We start from the raw sequence: 23,280 nt of genomic DNA, 5'->3' as shown, positions 1-23,280 counted from the left end.
CAGCTAAGATTTTCGGAAAGGAAATAAGACCTAAGGTTTTCGGGAAATGCGAAAAATGTCCTTCTAATTTCGAAAAGACTCAAGCTCCCCTAGAATGAACGAACAGATAAAAATATTATAGCGCTGCCTAAAATGAACCTGTAGAGCTTTAAAGCCACTCCAGATCGCCTGAAATAACGTTTCAAAGGATCTGAGATAAAATTGTCTTTGGGTGCCCCTGATACCTTCTGTTCTGAAAATGAGTCAGTGGATTGATGCAATTTTAAGGACCGCACTCATGACCGCACTCCTCCACTATCAGTACCGACCTTCAGGTTCGAGTGCGACTTTCAAATTCCAGACTAGTAACGTCCCCAGAACTCTCACTAATTCCCTTTGTTTATCAGCGCATAAGGAGGCCTAAGAAACAAGATTGGTGCGACAAGCAGTTATTTGAACCACGCAAACTAGATTTGAAAAATCGTACTCGTACTCAATCTCGTACTCGTAGTAAAATCTGAAGGTCCCTAATGTTATTACGCTTACCCCTTGGACAATTACCTTGGCGATGTACACTGCATGATAATGTTAGTCGACTTTTTGCCAGGCTTGGATTAAATATTGTGACTTTCTAACCAAACGCTCTTCTGTTGTAACTTAAGTCTCCTTCGTTTAAATAAGCGGGCCTTACCTTGGTTCTGTCCATGGCCCTTTATTTGTCTCGATGCAATGCCTTCCATTCCACATAATAAACACGCGCCAATTCCTTAGCAGAAGAATGCGTCCCTCCCTCTTTTAAAAATTGTCTCTGCATTTCTCTGGTATCCCTTTGTTTGCAGACCTTAGAAATCCTCTCCTTTTTTCCTGGTGTTGTACATCTTACGGTTTTCTTTTCATGGCATGATCGATCACTATTTCGAAAGGGCGCGCTTATTCGTCTCGTTCCCGCTAAACTGTGATGAAATTTAACTCCAAAGATCGCGGTTCCTGTGACTTATATATGAGCCCGCATTTCCATTTCATGATAGTTATAATTACCAAATTCAAACAGGCAGCGGCTTATCGCAAAACAATAGAAAACATTCGCTGACCGGAAATGCACGTACAATTAGCAGAGATGGTGATTAGTTTGTAAACTTTGTGCATAGGGTGCAGAAAGACTCAGACCAATGATTTCTTCACCGTGCAACTGCAGTGAAATTCGCGCAAGTCGATCGGAGGGGTCATTGGGGTTTGCGGTATTGCGGTAAGTCGAACGTATGGTAAATAAAATAAAATGAATGAAAAACAAAAACAAAACAAATCTCCTGTACGTCAGTAGTAGAGCATCCGAACTAGTAATTGAAAGGCCTTGGGTTTGACTCCTGATAGGAGCACTCGAATTTCTTTTTTTTTTTTTTGCGAGTACATGTATGTCTGTGTCACTTTCTAGAATAATACATCATTAATAATAATAATAATAATAATAATAATAATAATAATAACAGTAATAATAATAATAATAATAGTAATAATAATAATAATAATATCCACTTCCTTATTACAAAACTATTTTACAAGGCTACAAAGTTAAAAGATTAAACCAAACCAAAAAGGAAGTGAAGCAAAACTATTATACAATAACACGGGTTTCAAAGACATTTTCATCGTCCTCAACCTTAAAGACAAAAACATTCACAGATCACATGTGGTCTAAAAAGAGGACTGTTCTGGCAGTGTTGATTACATCGGGGAAACCAGGAGAAATGTGGAGATACGAATCGATGAACATTCAAACCCCTCTAGGTCTAATGACTTTGAACCTGCCTATCACCTATAGTCCGGGGGATAAGCGACAAAAAAATCACAAAATTGTTCAAACAGTGATACAATTTATTCACAATTTTTATTACCCTCTTACTGGGAGTTACAAGATACAAATTATTGTACAATAAAATATACTGATATGACAACGTGAGTTTTCGTTTTTTTTTTTTCAGTGTTCTATTTCCAGTCGTCTTCATTATCTAACGCACTAAAATCAAGGATATAATCACACAACAGATCCACTGCTTCAAGGTCGTTTGGCTTTCAATCATTCATTGGGACAAACGCACTCGTAGATTGACTTGTCTTGCAAAACAACAACCACTCACTCTTCCCTGCGGATAAATGAAAGCCAACGCCGAAAAGCAAATGACGAGTTGCCCAAATACAGAATGCCGCGAAAAGTGGCATGTGGCGCCAAGTCTTTTTTTGGCGCCAAAATTTCTCGATCTATTCACCTCTGTAGATTGTAATATTTTACACATATTTTTATCGGCTAAATATCGCTGATAAATCGCCTTTTAGAATTAAAAAAAACCCGCTCCCTTCATACACACAGAAAAGAGCGGAGACATTTATATACGCCAGCACTCAGATATTTTTCTTAAAGATTAAAAGAATTCAAACCGCTGATGATGAAATATGAACACACATTTGAGCATTGCGGGTCACTTAATTTTTAGATGGAAGGTTGTTCTGGCCTAAATGCTCCAATAGAAACCAATGGTATTCTACGTAGAGATACAAAATAATTGGTCTTTTCGACAAGGAGTTGCATATACCATGAGTAAAAATTATGTTTTCTTGTAAACTATTGAATAAAGCTAAAAACCTATTTCTAACAAAATTAAATTTCACCGAAAAAAAAAAACAAAAATTAACAAACAAACATTGAATTTACTTGAAACAGTGACAAACACGAATACAAAAACATCAAAAAAAAAAAACAAAAACAAAGCGATAATATCGTAAAGCAAAACCAAAAATTGGACAACCTTGAATAACGTTCCTAACGAAAATGCAATGCAAGTAACTTGATTAAATCACCATAATTACATTTAACACAACTAAGCATCGTTTGAGTTTATCGCTGACCTAGCCAAAAATATAACTTCACAATTCTATTTTACAGCCTTGTTCGCTTAATATTCCAATTCAATCTAAAAAAACGAAACACATCCATTCTTAAATACGACACGAAAAATTGTCAAGTGGTCAAATCACAACAATTTTATCACGACATATATAAAACCACGTTAGTCACGGGATTGCTAATAATTCTTGAAAGAACAAAGGAATGTCTTAAGTCAGTTAAGAGTCATAAATATTTCGCCTACAAAATTGAATACTACTGCTGGTCTCCTTCGCGAGGTTCTTTCCTTTGTCACGAAACGCTTCTGAAGCATTGCTTGACAAACAAATGAAGAACTAAGCACGAAGACGCCATACTACTGTTACACTGTGTTACAGTGACTAAACCACAAATTCGATTGGAGGCCAGTAAATTCTTCAACGACAAAACGTTTGAAAAACTTTCGTCAAAAATTTATATCTTAACTTTTTCAACACTATAGCAAATATGCTTTCACTGTATACGACTTCGAACAACAAATTCCTACTTTTGCACCTGCGAGGCTTTCAAGGAGAAAAACTCACATCACAAAAATTAAAAATGACAAATAATTTCCATTTTCAGTGACTTTTTTCCCCCGAATTTGTAAAACTCTATTAAGAGAATCCACAAATGGCTAACATTTCAACAGCCAATAGCCAAAAAACTTGTCAAATTGATTCACATCAAACATAATTTTTTGGAAATTAAGACTCGATGGAGCGTCATGTAACGTTTTGTTTTTTGTTCTAATGCTTGTCACTCCATTTAATATTGATCACGTGCACACCTGATGACCTAGCCGTGTCACATCTTAAACATGAACTCAACGCAAAGCTAGGGTATGTTTCCCTTGACGTGAGAAGCCAAAAGGCTGATTTTTTTTTTTTTTTTTTTTTTTTATCGCAGTCTACAAAGAGAAAAAAAAATCTCACACGATCCTTCTCAAAAGATTAAATTTAGACCGAAGCGTTCATTTTCCTGAAAAACCTGAACAGATTTTTCATTGAAAGCCTACACCACTGGCCGACACTGAAAATGAAATTTTTAAACATTGCAACACGAAAGTCAAACACATCCAGTCAGACTGGCCCTAATCAAACACACGGTAAAAGAAAAAAAAAAAAAAAAAAAGCGATAAAACGCCTAAAACAAAAAACCCCGTACTTAACCACTCGGTTGGATTTCCTGATCTAGCCTATGGGACACAGAAACACGCTTTGACCAATAATCAGTTACACAAAAGACTGCTTAATGAACAGTGGTGTCGTCACTTTACTCCTGCACCCGAATGTCCCCATTGCCTGATGTCATCTTTGATGCATCGATGACCTCATCATTATTAGCCAATGGGGACGCCCAAGACCCACGGAAGCTGCTTAGCCCGCTGAATGCATCGAGCTCTCCAGAGATGTCACTTCCGGCCTGGCTACTGAAGCCCCCCAGCCTCATGGGGGCCCCCGGGAGATCACACTGGGGTATGGCTTCATAATGCACCTGGGGTCAGGAAACAAACCCGGCAGCCTGGCGCGCGGCCTTGAGGTCATTGTAGGCCAGTTCCTCGGCAAGTTTGCGATCATCTCTTTCCTGTTTTTCCCTATCCTGCTGCTGCAGGAGGCTTCTACGCTCCTGAAGCAGCCGCCTGTGTTCCTCCTTCGTTTTCTTCTTTTTCTCAGCTTGGCTCTCGAGGCTGTCAATAGTAAGGCCGTGATGGGAGGCGTCCTGTAAGAAATGGATCGCATGAGTATCGAGTATAAAGGATAGAGTCGAGAATCGCATGCGAATGCAGGATCGAGTCGCGAATCAAGACTCGAAGCAGACAGTCAACTGTCAAACCGAACTGAAAATCGTCAAAACCAACGCAGGCAGTGAGATCAAAAACTAACATTGATGTTTATCAACCTGTACACGGTGGTTCTAACTTTTGAGTTTTTGGATGAGTCCCTGAAGTGTGACCACTGTGACTGAGATGAAAGCTACTGAGCAGGACTGTCCTGAGACCCTTTTCATTATGCTGTACACAATGCTTCTAACTTTTGATCCCCTGGAGGAAGCCCTTATGATCATGACTATTCATTTGAATCAAGCAGTACTAAAGTGTATCAATAGTTGTTCAGATAGGGATGAAGACATAGCAGACTAGAAACACCACTCTGACATTTTAAATTGATGTTTTCACCACCGGAAAATGAAGCATAAAACAAGCAGTTTTTGAACATGTAGCAGTCAACCATCTTACCTGTGCCAACCAGCTCTGCTCATTCCCTTGGTTTCCAGTCTCACGCGTCTGTAACAGCTCACTACCAAGTATTGCATCTGGGGGGCTTCCACGCTCCAACTCCTGAAGAGTCTGAGCATACTGCTCATTTTTATTTATTTGGCCTTCTTTCCTAACAAATATAAACAAGCACTTAGCACCTTTTGCAGGTAACATAAAGGGGGGACATGGATGGCCCAATGGTGAGAACACTCGCCTTCCACCAGTGTGGCTCGGGTTTGATTCCCAGAGTTGACACCATATGTGGGTTGAGTTTGTTGCTAGTTGTTTCCCTTGCTCCTAGGGTTTTCCGCCCTTCATAAAGACCAACGTTTTCAGATTCCAATTAGATCAGGAAACAATGGACAGAATAGCCACTCTCAGCATTTCCCCTGAAATTCCCATTTGTTTAATTATTCATTCATTCATTCATTCATTCATTTATCCCATCCTATATGAGCTACCGCAGTTAACTTGAAGAGGGTAACTTGTGCTGTTGTAAAGTTATTGCTATTGAGCACTTTGTGTTATATGCTTAAAGGTAGTTTCTGTGGACAAAACTATAAAGTGCTGAGCAGTACTGACTAGCATGAAATGTTCGATTTGTGATATTCAGCAAATTCACCCAAATTGAAGGATTTTACAAACAACCTCAATGAGAGAAAAAGGCCTAAGCATTTCTGTTCTATACATGTACAAGCTAATGTGAACATGTACATCTTCAAATCAAATTAACCTTAAAATGCGTATTGCACACTGCAGAAGAAATTCTGGTCACTTTCTCCTGATAGAGAATAGGGACCTTCCGATTTTACTACACCTACGACTTTTGAAATCTAGTTTGTGTGGTTCAAATAACCATATGTCCCGTTAATCTTGTTTCTTGGACCTCCTTATGTGCTAGTGAACTACCGGAATTAGTAACAGTTCTGGGGAATGTGATTAGTCTGAAATTTGAAAGTCATACTTGTACTCAATCTCGTACTCTTACTCTGATGTGAAGGTCCCTAATGTTGCGAGATGAAACGGCTGGAATACACAAGAATTCAAGGAAGCATTGAAGAGGAATGAATGGTACATGTACCACATGACACAATAACCACCCATCTAATTTAAGTGTTTTTTTGGAATCACACAATAATACCGCCATACTACTAAGAGGACCTTTTTCCTACCTGGAAAAGTCATCCAAGTCAACATATGGTGGCCAGAGCTTGCAAACCTAAATGGAGACAAACAATCATAAAATATTACTTGATTGCTTCACTACAGGTTTACTGAATTTCATTTTGTAGTTAAGGCGATAACTCAGAAGTAATTGACAATCAGTCAAAAACAAAGCAAAGGCCATTATGTCTTATTGATGAAGTTAAAACACATACAGGTGTGTACAGTCAAACTTGGTCATGCTAAGGACTAAAATAGCCATACATGGCATGTTATACTAATGGGTTAACAACAAGGAAAACTGGTAATATTTGTTTGGGCTCAAAAAAGCAGTGATAAATTCTCCATAAGAAAGTGCAACTGGCAGCCATAATCAGCAATGTAGTATGTTGATCAGGAGCTGCAGATCTAGAAACAAAACAACCACCAGTTTTGAGCACTAAAAGATTAATGTGCTAGCCCATAGGGATGTCTCGAAACACCCTCCCCACACATCCGCACTAAGAGAAATTTTTAAATTTAACACTTTGCGAAGATGCCATTTTCTGGGATTTTGGGTCATCAGTTCAAGTGATTTGAGTTTTACAAACCAGAAAATAACATCTGTTTCAGCAATGTCAATGTTATTATGTTATGCACTGTAAAAGCTCTATTTAGCCACCAAGGCGCTTCTTAAGGACTAATTTTCTACAAACAAGCCTACATGTACCTCGTTTTCATGGTAAGGTCCCCATATTGGTGCAGTGTCTGGGGGTGGGGGCAGAGCATTGTTGCCATCTACAAAGTTTCCCCAGATGACACCATGTTGCCACTCCACAGGGGACTGTTGCCTAGGTGACAAACTGGAGTTTGATGATCGGCTGGCAGCAGGAGAGTGGCTGAGTGGGGAGCCACTGCTGACCCCACTGCTTGCACTGGACAGTGTGGTGTCCTTCCTGCTGGGCATACCAGACTCAAGGGGATCCCAGTTAGCAGGGTCACAGCTCCGAGGAGATGATGAATCAGTCTGCTAAGGAAATACCACATTGTATAATAATCATTATTAAAAACTGGATCATTGGATAATGTAATTACAGGGTTTTAATTGGCTTAGTGTCAAAGGGATATCAACCATCAATATTACCATTCCACGTTCAATAAATAAGCAGACAAAACAAAAACACGACCACATTGTTTGGCATGATGGGGGACGCATCCCCTGCGGTTGACATGACAAACAACTTATAGGGTTAACCCTCTCCTGCCGGTAACCCACTAGCCTTTCCTGCCCGAGGGAAATGTCAAATTTTTCTAAATTGCTAACTATGAACTGGGAGAACACATGTCATATACCATTTAAAAGGTATTTTCTGGGGTGTGCTATAAATCACACCAACAGAGATGGAGGAGGTCACATATTAGAGTGAGACAACTCCAAAACGAAAGAAGAAAAACATTGAAAATTTCCCTATTCGTTGTATATACTGGGTATCCCCCTAAACTATAGCTTAATGTACAGCTCTCAGTCAATTGCTTGTTGTCAGATATCAGCTGGACCCTTAACGTACAAAGGAAAAGAAAATCCAAAAGTTTGAGGGGTGGTAAATAAAGTCTCATATAGGAGGGGGGCATGATTTTATGCCTTCAATTTGTAGATCTTTCCAAGATCTTTTGGTTGTGCAAATTTCACATAAATTGACCAAATATTGTGCTCATTATTGCGTCTTGTGCCATATGGCACTTTTGGGCGGGAAAGGGTTAAAGAAAAAAATAGTACCCCCTGGTATCTATGATGTGGTTTACCGCTTCTACAATTTTTCAAATGTTTCAATTTGATGCACTTACAGACTCTGACAATATCTCCTGGACAGAACTTTCTATGCATTAAAAACTGCAAATTAAGCTACAATTTGGGGGTAGATCTATCCCATGAAATGATCAGTGAAATTTTGTAATTTTTCACTTTGACGTTTGGAACTACATGTATTTCTGTCAAAGACCTGACTTCCTTCAGTTATCTTGACATGAGAAACAAATTTCACTCATGAAGACCTTTTAAATGAAGGTCTGAGGGCATAACCGACTTATGTCGAATTTTAGCGCGGCTTTCGATTTCGCACGGATTTGTCCAAATTTTGGCTCTCCCTGGTTTGGAAAACATTTCGCGGTTTTACAATCGTGGACAAAACTCCTTGAGAAAACCAAACACAAACAGAACAAAAACCACTTGCTTACTAATCTCCCTCACACCCCCTCCCCCTATGCATCGAGAACCGAACACAGACAGCCAAAAAACCACTCACTTACTGTTTCTCCCTTCATAATTCTACAACAGTTACTTCTCCCTTCCTCCCTCCCCCTTATGCAATGTTGATGTGGGAAGTGATGCTTGCCTGGAAACTGTTCGTGACCCAAAAGACAACATTGAGTCCGGGGGAGGGGGAGGGGTATTTGATAGTTTGCTTGTCTACAAGTGAACGCGCTTGGAAGGCAAATTTTTGATAGGTTTTGTCCACGTCAGACTCGTTTTCCAAATTATCGGTAGGCTAAAAGTTTCCACTGTCCACGAGCCGTGTTTAGTCGCACCAGTTGTTGTTTCTATAAGTAACGTTTGAGATGATATCATGGTTTGCTTTTGCGGGTTGTAACAAGCCCAAAATAGATCAAGGCAGTCGGGATAAACAACTTGCGTATCGTACTGGCTAGTTGGTTTCGCTTTTGTTTGGTGAAGTTTGTAAACGCACCGACATCTATGGATCTTTTGAAAAGTTATGAAATTGAGGAATGCAGTTCACAGGAACTGGTGGAAATGTTGTCCAAAGAATCTCTCCTTGGTAGTGATGACTGTGCCGTGATGAATTTTTCAAATCGATTATCAAATCCCGCGGGAGCATCAGAGACAAATCCCGCCATGTGCAAGGTGTTTTGCAAGCCTTAGTTGTGGTTTGCCAGGCTTGAAATTCGGTATGTAACGATTAACTTGACAATTTCAAAGCAATGATTCAATAAAAGTACGATTAACATAGATTTTCAACGGTTAACACCGACTGCTGGTAAAAAAGAATAGATAGTCTTTACCTTTTTAATAGAACTGCCGTTAATCGTTGTTAATCGTTGTTAATCGTTGAAATGGCTACATGTCTTCCTGTTAATCGTGTAGAATGCTAGTATTTTGCGTTATGAAGAGTGATATGTCGACAAACGGGACAAAGCTGGATTTTACGCCAGGAAATGGACACATTTTCTCTTGGAGGATGTAACTGTTTACATTTTGGACATTCCTGTCACGTACGTAGTAGTTTGTAACAGAATCAAATAAAAGCGTGACAGCATTCTTTTCGTTGCTCCCGCGAAAAACACTGCTTTCGTGTGCCGTGTTTCAAAGACAACGAGTGTATATTGAATACAAGTATTTAATCCTCAGTGCATTGTCCTTTTGGTCATCCAGTGTCTATAATGTTACCGATATATCTTTACAAGATGGTAAAATTTCTCAATGGCATTAATACGAAACACAAAGCGGCGTGAAAAAATACTGGACAATGGTTTTCAATCGAATTGCGGTTCACATGCAAAAGTTTGCACAAATCCGAGCTACATCGAAAAACGGGCTGAAATTCGACATAAGTCGGTTATGCTCCCAGCCCTTCAAATGGTACATCACACATACAAAAATGGCAAAGAAAACAGTACTACATGTACTGTAAGACTGAAATGGGTTAAAGACCCTTGTTGGTGCTTACACCAAGATTTGAAACCACCAACTCCAGTTCTACATGTACGTGAGAATCCAACCCATTCATTTAGTTAGTGAATCCTTTGTAGGGCAAAATCTTTTCACAAGCGCAGAATAATTGAAGGATTAATGATCCAACAAATTGGAGCCCCAGTGTGAACAAACAAGTCCATTCTTACGATAGCTAAACTGTTCCCATAAGGAATCACCTGAAGCACATACTGTAAAATGTGCATGTAGCGGACAGTCTTTTTACCCTGAAGATAGCTTGATCAATCGAAAATGTTTGGTTTTAATTCTTCTTTTTCTTTTTAGCAGTGTAAAATAGTGCTGTTAAAATAATAATAATAATAACAATAATAATAATAACAACAACAACAACAACAACAGTAATAAACTGTTTTAATTACCCTCAGCAGTGATTATAGCAATCATCGTACCCAGAGTCCTCAGGCTCTTTGGCAAGCGGTTAGTCACCAGGAGAGACTCTGGGGACATCGAATTTTATTACCGCAGGATTTCTACGGTAAAACAATGGAAACCGTTAAGGAAAAAAGACAATCAAAAAATTTGAATTTTTTCGATGTCCCCAGAGTCTCTCCTGGTGCCCACCTGCTGACCAAAAAGCCTGAGGACTCTGGGTAGCAGATTGCGATTATAGCACAAGTGCTCCAGTGAGGCTGAGCATTAAACGTTCACAAAGAAATAATGATCTAAATTTAATTGAACAATAACATGATCAACAAATCCCAACTGGAAGGAGGCAGGTCCATCAGCTGGTTATTTACAAGCCTGGCGAATGAGTTAAACTTGGAGCTACTGAGGAACAACTCCAGCTAACATCCAGAGCAGGACTTTAAACCAGGGACCTCTGGATTTCAATTTTTCCAAAATTCAGTTTCTGGTCTTAGAAGACTTCAGATCAGCAGATGCTCAGCCTTGAACCACTGACCAACACACTAAACACTATGGCCCTACACCTCTAAAATGATATACAGCCATTCACATCACTCATCAATCACTTTTACCAATAACTTACCTTCAACTCAAACTCTTCTGAGATGCCAAGATTGAATTTCTTGTTTATTGGACATTCTACATCCAAAGGGAAATTTTTGGGTGCCACACAGACATTACCCACAAACTGGTCGGCTTCACTGCCCAAGTGTTCCAAATGGAACTCAATCACAAACCAAAAACCATGCAAGAGATTTTGAATGATGGTATAGTCAACCTCCTGTTGATAGAAATGTAGGAAATACAGTAACTAATTTTGAAAATCAGTCAAAATCTACCTATCACCAGCTGTTATTTGTTAATAAACATCATTGTTGTTGTTTCCCACAAGAGTCTTGGTTGCAGAAACGAACCGTCAGTGGGCTGCTGTGGCTTATATGCTTCAGAGTAGAGTGAAAGGGCAAAAGCAAGCTGAATTTTTTTCTTCAAGTAATTTTCTACATTTTCTGTTACTGAGTATTTGACCACGGTGACCATCAGGCAAAGATTGTTTCATTCCTGGCCAACACCCTCAGGTGCAACATAACTCTAAAGAGTATGACTGTGTGATGCAATATTTTGACTGTACACCCTGCAGCAAATTTACATTAGTTTACAATTACATTCAGTTTTGTCCGTCAGGTCATTAGACATCACACCAACGTTAGAAATGATACAAAAAGCTAAAAATAATAACAATATAAGTTAGTACATGTGATTACATACACAATTCTATTTAACTCACTTGGTAATTTTCAGTCGTAAGTTTAAAATGTTCAGGGCATTGATGTTTCAGTGAGATGGCAATGTCTGAGGAGATACTGAATGGGAAAGTCTGTAACAAGTGATACTTGCTGGCAATTTCTCGATCCTTCACAGTCTATAAAAAATGACCAGAATATCAGGTCAAATTAATGTATTGAAGTCTCCCACTCTCGAAATTTTCTTTTCCTTCTAACCAATTTCATAGTTTTAACTTCAAGATTCTATACTTCATGAGACATATAGTCTGTAAAATTTTACACAGTTTGTTAATTAATTGCCTTGATTTCCTACCATGTTGTAAAAGTGAAGTCCTGTATGTGCCCATTGATCAGAGATTTTTAAAAGAATGACTAAAACGCACTAAAAGAATTGTTCCACGGCCATGGATAGAACTTAAATTTTCATCAATAAAAGCACTTTATTAATTAGTCTACCAATTCGAAAACAGGGGTTACCATACACGTTTATACTTCCTATCAGCTTATTAGCTTGAAACATCAACAGCAGTCCTAAACCACAAATTCTTCTTTAAAACTTACAATAACCACACAATGTTTAGTGGGCCCCCCAATTCAGGCAGGGTTTGAGCCGGGCCGCGCCATTGCGCCAATCCCACACTGCAATTGAAATTGTCCCTTAAAAAAAACGGCCAAGGGGACAATTTGTCTCCTTCAAAATTAAGGGAAAAAACTCGAACGGAAGCAGACACGAAGGGATCCCAGAGATTGCAAGTTAAACAGAATGTGGAAAGTATATTTTACCGCACGTTGTTCCTTCAAAGTTCATTCTCGAGTCACATTTCACAATAGAAAGCTTTTTCGCTACAAATCGAAGCCAGACTGAATCAGAAAAATGATACAGAAGAAGAACAGTGAATTAATCAGGAAGAATCGGATGAGGATCAAAGGAAACCGAGAAAATCACAAACTTTCCAGAAAAGTTGGTTGCAAGACCACACATGGTTGCACTATGAAAAGGAGGCGATGTTCTGCTATTTTTGTCGGAAATCTAAGAAGACAACCCCTTTGTATCGGCAGAAGGGTGTACAAATTTTAGAACCTCAACTCTGCAAAGACATAAAGACTGTTAAGAGCATGAGGATGCTGTCAATGAAGAAGCTATGAGGGATACATTCAGCAACACACAGCGCCATGCTCTTAGAGAACATTTATCGCAAGCCATCCTCAGAGCAATGAGAGCCCTCTACTGGCTGGCCAAAGAGGACGTAACCACAGTCAAATATGACTCACTACTCAATTTTCTGGATGAAGTTGGCCTCGAAAGTGTTAAGAATCTTCGAGTAGGAGGAAATGCTACCTATCATTCTCATCAAAGTGTGGAAGGTATGCAAGATGCTATTGCTACTGTTCTGAAGTCTAACATTGACAAACTAGGGTTAGGGACTTTGATGTTTGGGCTAGAACCAACAGAAGAATTAGTACATGTACGTCTACCAGTAATTAAGAAAGGAATTGAAGTTTACAAGGGGATGCCGAGACGAGATTCTGCTGTGAAATGTTTTGAAGTATAAAGTATAGTCATTGATCCTCTGTTTAAATATGACGAGAAAAAAAAGTATTGACACTAATAACTTAACTTTTCTTGTTTGTGTTGATCACTGTTCTTGTATTACAAGGATCAGCTAAAAAAAAAGTTTTTGTTGGCTTGCCTGTATCAATGTAAAAAAACTGTTGAATAAAAATTAATTTATCTGTCCCCCTAAAAATAAAAATGTCCCCCAAAATTTTAGCCAAGGGGACAAATTGTCCCCCAGTGATCAATTCCTAGCTCAAACCCTGTTCAGGAGTCAAGAATGCAATATCTTGTGCTTTAAATCACAATAGATGGCATGCTAGTCTTATTACACAGGATTTACAGCCCTGGCCCCAGTTGTTCAAAGAACTTTATTAGTCTACCAATTCGAAAACAGGGGTTACCATACAAGTTTACACTTCCTCTCAGCTTAATTACCTTGCACATCAACAGCAGTCCTAAACCACAAATTCGTCTTTATAACTTACAATAACCACACAATGTTTAGTGGGCCCCCCAATTCAGGAGTCAAGAATGCAATATTTTGTGCTTTAAATCACAATAGATGGCATGCTAGTCTTAAACACAGGATTTACTGCCCTGGCCCCAGTTGTTCAAAGAACGGATAACTTTATCCACTGGATAAGTTGCTATCCAGCAGAGCAAATATACTCCAACCAATTCTTTTGCAAAGTTTTCCACGCAATCCCATTCTTAAATTTGACATATGCTTCTACTCTAAGACTATTCACAAATTATACATGTAGGACTATCATGAAAATCTTGCACACATTTTACAGTATCTGCCAGAACTATCCAGTGGATAAAATTATCCACCCTTTGAACAACTACATGTAGGACCAGCTGTTTTAAAACTGAACATTGTCGGGGTAACAAAACACTTTGAGCTGCAAACCAACTGAAGTATTCTTCCCTAAGGAAGAGAAAAACTAAATGTGAAGTGAAAAGGAAGCAACACGACAACACAATACTGAATCTAAATGTGACCACTGACTCTTCAATCCTCTGGTTATAAGACAATTAGTCAAATCATGAGTCCAACAGGAAGCACAAAATTACCTTAAAGGTAGCATCATCTTGATCATGTCTCATTATCACAATCTGCAGGTACCACACTTGTCCAGCAACTGCCCTTGATGCAAAAACTGCAATCTGAACTTGAATTTCCTCCTGGTAATAATAATGTAAATTAAATATCAATACTTACAGCCAGTATTGCGATTGGTCAAAGAAATAACCTAAGACATTTTCAAACACAAATACCTCACATGATCTAATTAATGAATATTAAATACAGTTATTAAAAACACTGAGTTAAAGTTCTCTTCACTGTTAGTATTAATATTATTATAAAGCTGCCGGGATTTTCAGCAGTTTACATACGTGTAATTTATGCAGTATATTATCAATGAAGCTTGCTGAGGTTACCCAAGTGCATTGTCAGAAACAGTTTGATAGTACATTACTTGCAAAAAATTTCGGACGATTTTAATTTCGGACAAAAAAAGTGTCCGAAAATAAAACCGTCCGAAATTTTTAAGCGTCCGAAATTTTTACAGTATAGTATAAAACTTTAAAAGTACTTTCTGGGCGACAGCATCACATATTCAAAGCCAATGTACATGATATGTTTAGAATTCGGATTAGGCGGCTTTGCTCAGTCGTTCTTTTAATCACTGGAAAGGTAAGCATTTGAGACACTGCTTGAGTCATAAGCTTGATTGGGTTTGTGTTATTTTCTCGTTGGTGTATCCGGCTGTAAAACCTTGAAGATACAGTAAAACTATCCTTTTCAAAGATTTTATTTCAGTCTAATTCATGTTTTTTAGTCGTAAATTTACTTTGGGCATGTTTCAGCGCAGTGTCTGAAATGTTTGTCCAAAAATTGTCCGAAATGAGGGAAAAAGTGTCCAAAAATTAAACAACCGAGATTTTAACGTCCGATTGCAAGTAATGTAGTCAATGTTTTTAGACAAAAGTACAAGTATGTACATGTATATACATGCCCAATATGTATCCTACTCACTGGTTTAGAAAGTCCTATACTCCTTACAGCCATCTGGGAGTCTGAAAAAAGACATTTAATTAGATGAGCTACTGGACTAGTTAAAATCAAACACTGATTTGAAGTACATGTAAACTATTACAATTATTAATAGTACATGTAAGAATGGCACAAAACTTTAAGGTCTGAATATTCAAGAACAATAATTAGCTTGAATATATGCTTTGAGCATTTTTTCCTAGACCTCTTTATTTTTCCCAAGGCATGAAATTTCCCAACCTCGTTCCCAGGGCCTCTCCTCTTCACGTCCCAGGGAGCGAGAGAGGAGAGACGGTGGTTGGGGCTGGTCACGTGTCTCCCAGAATCTGGGAGATTACAAATAAATGACTGGAGAGAGGGGTGGTTGAGTGTCAGTTTGCCTATACTAAATGTACCGGAGATGGGAAAACATGCCCCAGTCAAGTCAACTTGCGATTCGCGTGTGTTTCAAAGGTCATGTCAAGTGGTCATTCAGAAACCCCTAAAAAGGTATATAAAGCGAGGGAATCTGTGAATGTGAGCTGCTATCGACATTGTAAAGCAGTTGGAGATACAAGTCATTGGCGAAATCTTTACAGCAAAGGGAATCGACTACTTCTGGCGGTAGCCGAGGAGCTTTATGGCCACGCACTTCCACAAAGTGAATTTTTGCCACATCTACTTTTAGAGTCGTCAAGTCCATGATCTCTGAAAGTCAGGCATTGTTAAGGTCAAGCGGTGCATCGAGGAGTCATCCTCCGCGCCGCATTTGACGGCCAGGAAAGAATCAAACGTGACCGGAAATGTATCTTGGAGCCATTGTAGCCGCAGACTAAATTAACACCATCAACTGGAACAAAGGTTATTTCGTTATTGTTTTACAACGATTGCGGTATTTCAAAAGTGTTTTCTTTGTTCATTAAAAAGATCCGTGAAATATTTACCATCTACATGTTGTTATACCGTACATCCTCCTTCCGAAAGTGTTCTGCTTATGTGCTATTTCCTGTGTATTGTTTGTTGTTGCAACCCTGCTAACAGAGCGTTTCTTTCTTGCAAATCTTTCAGCATGTGCGTGGTCGTTCGCGTCTCTAGTATTTTGCATCGTTGGTTTGTTTACGTCCCGAGAGAAAAGGGGACGTAAACAAACCAACGACGCTAAATACCGAACGACTACGCTTATGCTAAAATATTTTCCAGAAAGAAACGCTCTGTTAGCAGCGTAATTGCTGCAGAATGTCCTTTCAGAACAGTTAGACATAGGCCCGATTCCTTTCAAGTTTCCTTCCTTAGTTCTTCAGATCTGATCTTTCATCAGCACATTCAAAGCTAGAATAAACCACGATTACAACTCCATGAATTGAAGGGGAAGGCGCTGTTTGTCCACGGTTAATTTAGTCATGTATAAACAGTGATTTTCCAAAGTACAGCGCTTCGAGACAACGGACTTTGTTAAGCTTTCAGATTAATGCTACAATGGCTCACAAAATGAAGACTACTGAAAAACATAGCCAGTTGAATGAGTTTTCGCGTGGGCTTCGCACAGCAAAGCGGAAGTCTTGTTTCGGAGTGGACAATAAATCTTGACAAAAAATAGCAAGTGAAGGACTCCTCCCTGGGTCTAATTTTTCTCTGGGAGACACGTGACCAGCCCCAACCAGGGTCTCCCCTCTCTCACTCCCTGGGACGTGAAGAGGAGAGACCCTGCGAACGAGGTTGGAAATTTCCGCCAATAAATTCTTCCTACTACCAATCCTCTTGCCAAGACTGTCTTTTTGCCACAGCATTTGATCAAAATGCACTTACATGATTGTACTCTTCTAAACAAAGCTTTATCTCTTAAAGGCATTATTTGTCTTTGTGATGTAATCTCATAATAATTATTGTGGTCTGATAGCACTTGCTCTTTTATTAAAGGTGATGCCATAAACAAGAAAAGGAAGGTACCCATAAGGACATACCAGACTTAAGTCCAGTTGAGTTTTACAAATATACGAGGCATGTGAACTGTGGGTCAAGGCAATGGCAAACCTAAACTTACATATATAGAGAAATACATTATTATTTTAATCTTTAGCTAATGCTTATCACTACAGTCAATGCTTTAAACTCCATCAATATAATGAGTGCTTAACCGTAATCAAAGTTGTCAGCACTTAACCCTACATGTTCAATTGAGTGCTTAACCTTAATTGCTATTTTCAGTGCTTTGGGCCCACAGTAATTGGCGCTAGCTGTTGTGGTCACCCTGCCTTAACCCAGTAATTGTTTATTTTCTGTTTCATGTTGTTATGTTCTGTTTATAGTCTTAAGTTTGAAGGCGAAGTCAAATAAATAAGTAAAATAAAAAAATACCTGACTGATAACTCAACTCATGACACTTAAACAAGTTTTCTCGGCTTGCATCCCTCACTGGCTCGCAGTTAGTTAAAAACCCAGTACAGGTGATCATAAGAATAATTTCATTTTTTTTCTTTATCTTTGAATGAGACAAGTGGGTTAACTGCCAATATAAACCACAGCAGTACATGTAGATATGAGTGTGTAAAGATGATTGTTTAGAACACATTTCTTTATACATGTAGAGAATAGCAGAAGAAAAAGACAACCAGCATGCTTCTTAATAAGCCCCACATGCATGCTTCCAAGTGACTGGGCCTGTGAGTCATTTCCAGGTTGAGGGCTTGACTGAACAGAGCACATTATTCAATTAATCAAGGACATTAATTATGATTAGGCCATAGGGAACACAAAGAATAGATCTATAAAAAATCAACTGTGAGCCAACTCGTGAATGCGGAAGAGGATAGTGGTAACGCGGTACTTGTTAGTCCAGCAATTCAACAAATTAGCATATTGGTAATAAATAAACATTAGTATTTACACAACTTGCAAGTTGTAAAGAAACAGCATCCTGTTAGTCTAGAATAGTTAGAATGTCTAATCAATGAATACAATTTACTAAACAAAATACATGTAAAGGTCTAAAAGTTTCAAAATGTTAGATGAAATTCCATTCTCGCGTAACTTGGGTGAATTTGCTTGCGAGGACATGTGTTTGTTTACAGGGCAGCACTAAAATTATAAAAGCCATAATCCAGAAAACAGAAACCGGAATCCGGAATCCAGAATCAGAAACTATAATGAATACGGTTAGGAATATTTAATGGCGAAATACATGACTTGGGGTAAAAAATACAGAATAAAAAACTCATATCACTTGTTGGCATATATGAAAGGACTCTTTATAAAGGAAGCAATGTCCTATGGGACAGAGAGAGACAACATAGAGGTGACTCGGAGACAACATTAATTGCTTCACACCGCACAGATGGCGGACTTTCCAATTAAGAGGTGGTTAATTGCGTGAATGCATATCTTCTGCCTCTTTTGTTTCGTCTATTTTCCGGACACCCCGCTTCAACTTGTTTTGATAGAGTCTTAATAGAGTTTCAAAGCAAAACATAGAGGTGACTTATAGACTATGAAATTAGTTTTCTTAAGTTCATGGGCGATCAGTTTTAAACCCGTGAGAAACACTTACTTTTCATTGGCAGGAAATAATGACTTAATTAATTAGTTTTATTCTCTGGTGTCACCTATCGAAAAATATCAAATTTACATTTGACAAGGACGTTACTTTGAACTAAACATTCACTTTTTCACTAGCAGTAAATGTTTTATTTTCATATTGTAGTTTCCGATTCCAGATTCCAGATTTTCCTTTCCAGTTACTGTTTTCCTGATTCTGGCTTTTAGTGCTGCCCTTGTTTACACAACATTATTCCTAGTTGCCAAGTTTCCTCAATAAAAATAGGAAATATACAAAAAGCTTTCCTTAATAAACAAAAATTTACTCAGATAGGTCTTAACTTGTTATGCATTGTAGCCCTAAGAGCAAAAGTGTATAATTTTCGCCGCGAGACACCTTGCAAGCGATTTGAAGTCAATTTTGAAGCGAATTTATCAGAGCATGTTTTTCAAACATTTTGCAAGAACTGTTCGGAAAATGAAAAATCAGTCTATTAGAATAGTATTTCAGTACAAACTCACATTAGAACCTGTAATAATATTATTTGTGTGTTATATTCCTAGAAGCACTTGAACGTTACCAAAGTCCGCAGATTAAAAGTTGATTTGAGATCCACCTGCTCATCAGGTTGATAAAACCACAAATCGAAGAAAAATGACTTTGCCGCTAATGCATGATTTTCCCCTGTTAAAGCTGTTAACCATTCCTTAGAAGTTCCTCTTTTGATTCACCGTTTTCAACATCTCAAAATTGGAAAATTTTCGGACCAATGTCCGAGTAAAATTTCCCTACATTATGATAACTCATTTACTGTGCATTCATGAAAGTTAACAACCCGCCGACCAAGTGAAAATCCCCAGATCGCAATAACTCGTTCTTGCACATGCCTGCATTCATGAGTCAAAAATGGTACAAATTTACAATCAAACATGCCAAATTAGATTTCACCATGGACAGCCAAGTCAGACGTGACTAGATAATTATATCAACCTGGTATTCAGAGTCCTCACATGGTCTGAACACTAAATAAATTATTTTGTTGTGATTGTGAATTTACATGAGTTAGTGCAACTGTCACACATTTAAGCTGTTGAATCTTCCTAAAGGCTTTCTCTTTTCATTGTTAAATCTGCAAAGGCCATGCAGCCTTTTCTTTTGAAAACTGGATATAATTTGCCAACATGAAAATTTACAAGTGAAGAATTGCAGCTTTTGAAACTTGGTTAGGAAATCTAATCTTTCCTGGCAGTGACAAAAGTGTTTTAAAAGTGTTATCGTCATTTCTTTTTTATTTACTTATTAAGTGTTGTAAACATTTACAAATGTTGCCCACCTCAAAATAACCCGACTAATTGTGAGCAACAATTTGTTAAGTGTTTTCTTCAATAATAAATAATTGTTATTGTTATTGTATAGTCATACTTTGTACAATTATGCAAATTTTATAGTACTTTGAAATCACTTACAGTGTAGCTCTGCACAAAAAAATCACCTTTTGATTTCTCTTGCAAAATCAGTCACCTCTAATATATTAATTAATCTCCGAGAAAGATGGTAAATATCAAGGCAAGCATTAAGACTTATATTTTTGGAGAATGCAACTCAGATTACCTGTTTAATTGCTATTTGAAATAGGCCATTTTACAGTTGTGTGCTTTGTGACCTGGCCTTGCATTGGAAGCGAGGCTGGGGGTGACCTTGTTTTGATACAAACCTCACTGCTTTCATATGCAAATGCAAACTAGTTAGCATAAGAACGAGATGATCTGCATATGAAAAGCAGTGAGGTCTGTATCAAAACAAGGTCACCCCCAGCCTCGCTTCCAATGCAAGGCCAGGTCACTTAGTACACAACTGTAAAATGGCCTATTCAAAATTAGAATTTAGAAGGCCGAATAAATCAGATGAAAATCTTCATATAAGCTCATATAATGCTCACACAGCCACAAGGTAACAGGTATTATTTAACCGGATTTTAATAAAGTTCTTACCTCACTGTCACATATACACGTATTTTCGTATTCATTCACAAACCACATCGTCCATAATTGCTTCGTCTGTGTCTTCAGTAGGGGAAAATCATCTTCGTCAGCAAATCGAAATTCTCCATTATTTTCACCTTTTCCTGAGTCAATGTCGAGCACAGAATCATCTCTTCCAGCCACTATCTTTAAATCTCCGCTTTGGATTCGTGAAGCGTAAGAAAAAGTCTCAAAACTCGACCAAATTCAACCAAAACAGCCGACGTTTGCCAAATGGTTACACAGTAGTTGCCAGTCCCTAATATCGTTCTGAGAGACTCGACAATGCAACGGGAGAGGCCTGGGGACCAAATCCCAGACAAGTTGCGGGTTTTGCGATAGTTTGAAGTGTCATTTCGCGTTTGTGAAAAAAAAGAAAGAAAAAAAAAACGAAAAAAATTATTTCGGAGCCGAAAACTATTCTAAACAGATAATTTTTTTTTACAGTTGTTGAATAAATTCTCCGCTTTTTTGCTTTGGGTGGTAAAGGGTATTCTTTAGAGTGGTTATCAACTTTTGATTTGTTATTGTGCGAAAACAAAAAGTTAGTAATTAATTCTGATAAATAAATTTCAGTTTTCTACAAAGGTTCGACAGTTGCACTCACAACCACAGCAACAGTTTACAGCATTACGCAGGAAAGTTTTTATTCAGGTCATGTGGGGACTCTGAACAGTTGTCTGAAAAGAAGCGCTTTTTCCACCAAAACATACACTGTACCGGCCTGGCCTGCATTCGATCGAAACGTACTTACAACTATTAAAGCGCCCTTCACGGCAAGGCTTCATCACCTACATTCACATTAAATCACATCAATGCTACATTTTATTACGCCATCGTGAGGCAGAATTAGGCATATTTTTTTCCTTTTTTACATTTTGTTCACCATTTCACCCGATTTTCTGAGTCAATCACCTTAAAAATTCACTCGCCGTTGCGTTTGTCCTCTTAAAAGCCATAGCATGTTTTACAACATGATTGTCTCACGGAAACACTAGATAACATTTAAGTTAAACGGGGCAAAATGAGCGGTCAGCCCAAAACAAACCGCGCCAGTGAATTAACGTTGAGTCACCCTATTTAGCTAATGGAAGCATTTTCAGCCCTTTACCATCTTTTTCTTCACATGTGGCTGTTTTGACTTATTTTCCTTATCAGCAAAGCAAAATTAACCACTTGTTCACTCTTCCTACTGAAACTAATTAAGCTGCGCCGAGAACAAGATGTCAACCTTGATCAAATTGGCGTGAAAAGCAATTTTCGTTTCAACTCAAAAGAACACGACGGTTCGTTTCTCGGAAAGTCTTTTAAAACATTTTTTACAGCTAATACTCCTGCGATGAAGTGACCGGCCTACCATAACCAGATTTAAGCAGGGAAAAAATCAACTGAACTGATTTTAGATCCGGCTACTTTGCGAATGTTCATACCTGCGCATGTATAGCTCCCGAACTTTTGCGAAATTTTAAGCACTTCCCGTTTCGTAAGCACACAGGTGTCACAAGTCTTGTACCCGCTTTCCGGTGTTTATAATCTCGATTCCAAGCTGTCACTGATTGCGAGAGTTAAAGGTGACACTTCACGCGAGAAACGTCTAGCAGCGTTTTTCATCCCAATTTGTAAAACAATACTTTTTAAGCCGAAAGCTATTCTAAACAGATATTTTACTGCAACGAACGACTAGGTGGCCCTGTTGTCATTATTTTGTCCAACAATACTGGGAAAACAGCATTGCGCGGGAAAGTTTGTGTTCAGAACATGTGGGGACTCTGGAACTACAGTCGACTCCCGATAACTCGAACCCTCGCTAACTCGAACCTCGCGCTAACTCGAATCAATTTTCCTTTCCCTTCAGGTCATTTTCTATATAATTTTACCCTCGATAACTCGAACTCCCGAAAACTCGAACCTTTTACAATTTCCCTTGAAGGTTCGAGTTATCGGGAGTCGACTGTACACTGATTTAGGTCGCTGTAATCTCCCGGCCAAAAATTAACTGCATTCAGTATCGAAACGCACTTACTAGTCAGCGCCCTTTACAGCAAGGCTTCATCACCTACATTGATATTAAATCAAATGAATGTTACATTTCAACTACGCCATCATGAAGGCCATGCCAGGGTAAATTCCGACAAGCGACATGGCCCAAAAAGTAGCGACAGCGCATGAAATAAATTTGCGACAAAAGACAACTTTTCTCGACAAAACTCCGACAGTGACAATAAGGCCGAGAATTAACGACAAAGAACGGTGATTTCATATGTTTTTGCGCTAATTTTAGTGTGATGTAAAGGCCAACAAGGGAAAAGTTTGACCAATAAAAATAAAGACAGTGAAAAATCGAGCAAAGGCGA

The 23,280-nt window shown here is 38.5% G+C and overlaps 2 protein-coding genes and 1 long non-coding RNA gene across 8 annotated transcripts in view; 1 reads left to right on the top strand and 2 right to left on the bottom strand.

Moving 5' to 3' along the window:
• LOC146461125 (uncharacterized) overlaps positions 1-931 on the bottom strand; it is a 14,780-nt gene extending 13,849 nt beyond the window's left edge. For all 4 annotated transcript variants that reach the window (XR_014857500.1, XR_014857501.1, XR_014857502.1 and 1 more), the window contains exon 1: positions 671-931. This is a non-coding gene — a long non-coding RNA (uncharacterized LOC146461125). The remainder of the gene's footprint in view (positions 1-670) is intronic.
• Positions 1-23,280, top strand: part of LOC146461122 (3'-5' exoribonuclease HELZ2-like) — a 127,694-nt gene that overhangs the window by 37,052 nt on the left and 67,362 nt on the right. The gene's annotated exons all lie outside the window — the stretch shown is intronic.
• Positions 1,937-21,180, bottom strand: LOC146461124 (uncharacterized). Of its 3 annotated transcripts, none has more exons than XM_085087422.1 (9): positions 20,897-21,179; positions 15,377-15,417; positions 14,410-14,520; positions 11,777-11,911; positions 11,075-11,272; positions 7,030-7,329; positions 6,329-6,375; positions 5,136-5,286; positions 1,937-4,618 (listed from the first exon to the last, which is right to left on the bottom strand). In XM_085087422.1, exons 2-9 carry the CDS (start codon positions 15,407-15,409, stop codon positions 4,400-4,402), a joined length of 1,194 nt encoding a protein of 397 aa, XP_084943548.1. In that variant the 5' UTR covers positions 15,410-15,417; positions 20,897-21,179; the 3' UTR covers positions 1,937-4,399. The 3 variants fall into 3 exon arrangements, with proteins under 3 accessions (XP_084943548.1, XP_084943549.1, XP_084943550.1); XM_085087423.1 differs by having other exon boundaries at positions 7,030-7,326; XM_085087424.1 differs by lacking the exon at positions 11,777-11,911 and having other exon boundaries at positions 20,897-21,180.

The sequence above is a fragment of the Pavona decussata genome, unplaced genomic scaffold (genome assembly GCF_977016875.1).
Source record: "Pavona decussata unplaced genomic scaffold, jaPavDecu1.1 SCAFFOLD_202, whole genome shotgun sequence".
In the NCBI taxonomy this organism is placed as follows: domain Eukaryota; kingdom Metazoa; phylum Cnidaria; class Anthozoa; order Scleractinia; family Agariciidae; genus Pavona; species Pavona decussata.
This window is presented reverse-complemented; position numbering and strand designations above follow the sequence as displayed.

What these genes read in the sequence shown, in the direction of transcription:
- LOC146461124 (XM_085087422.1), bottom strand. Translation starts at nt 15,409, where the DNA reads ATGGCTGTAAGGAGTATAGGACTTTCTAAACCA. An exon ending in GACCTTACCATGAAAACGAG is followed by an intron (nt 6,376 to 7,029) that starts GTACATGTAGGC and finishes GTCTCCATTTAG; the next exon opens with GTTTGCAAGCTCTGGCCACC. An exon ending in AGCAGAGCTGGTTGGCACAG is followed by an intron (nt 4,619 to 5,135) that starts GTAAGATGGTTG and finishes CATTTCTTACAG; the next exon opens with GACGCCTCCCATCACGGCCT.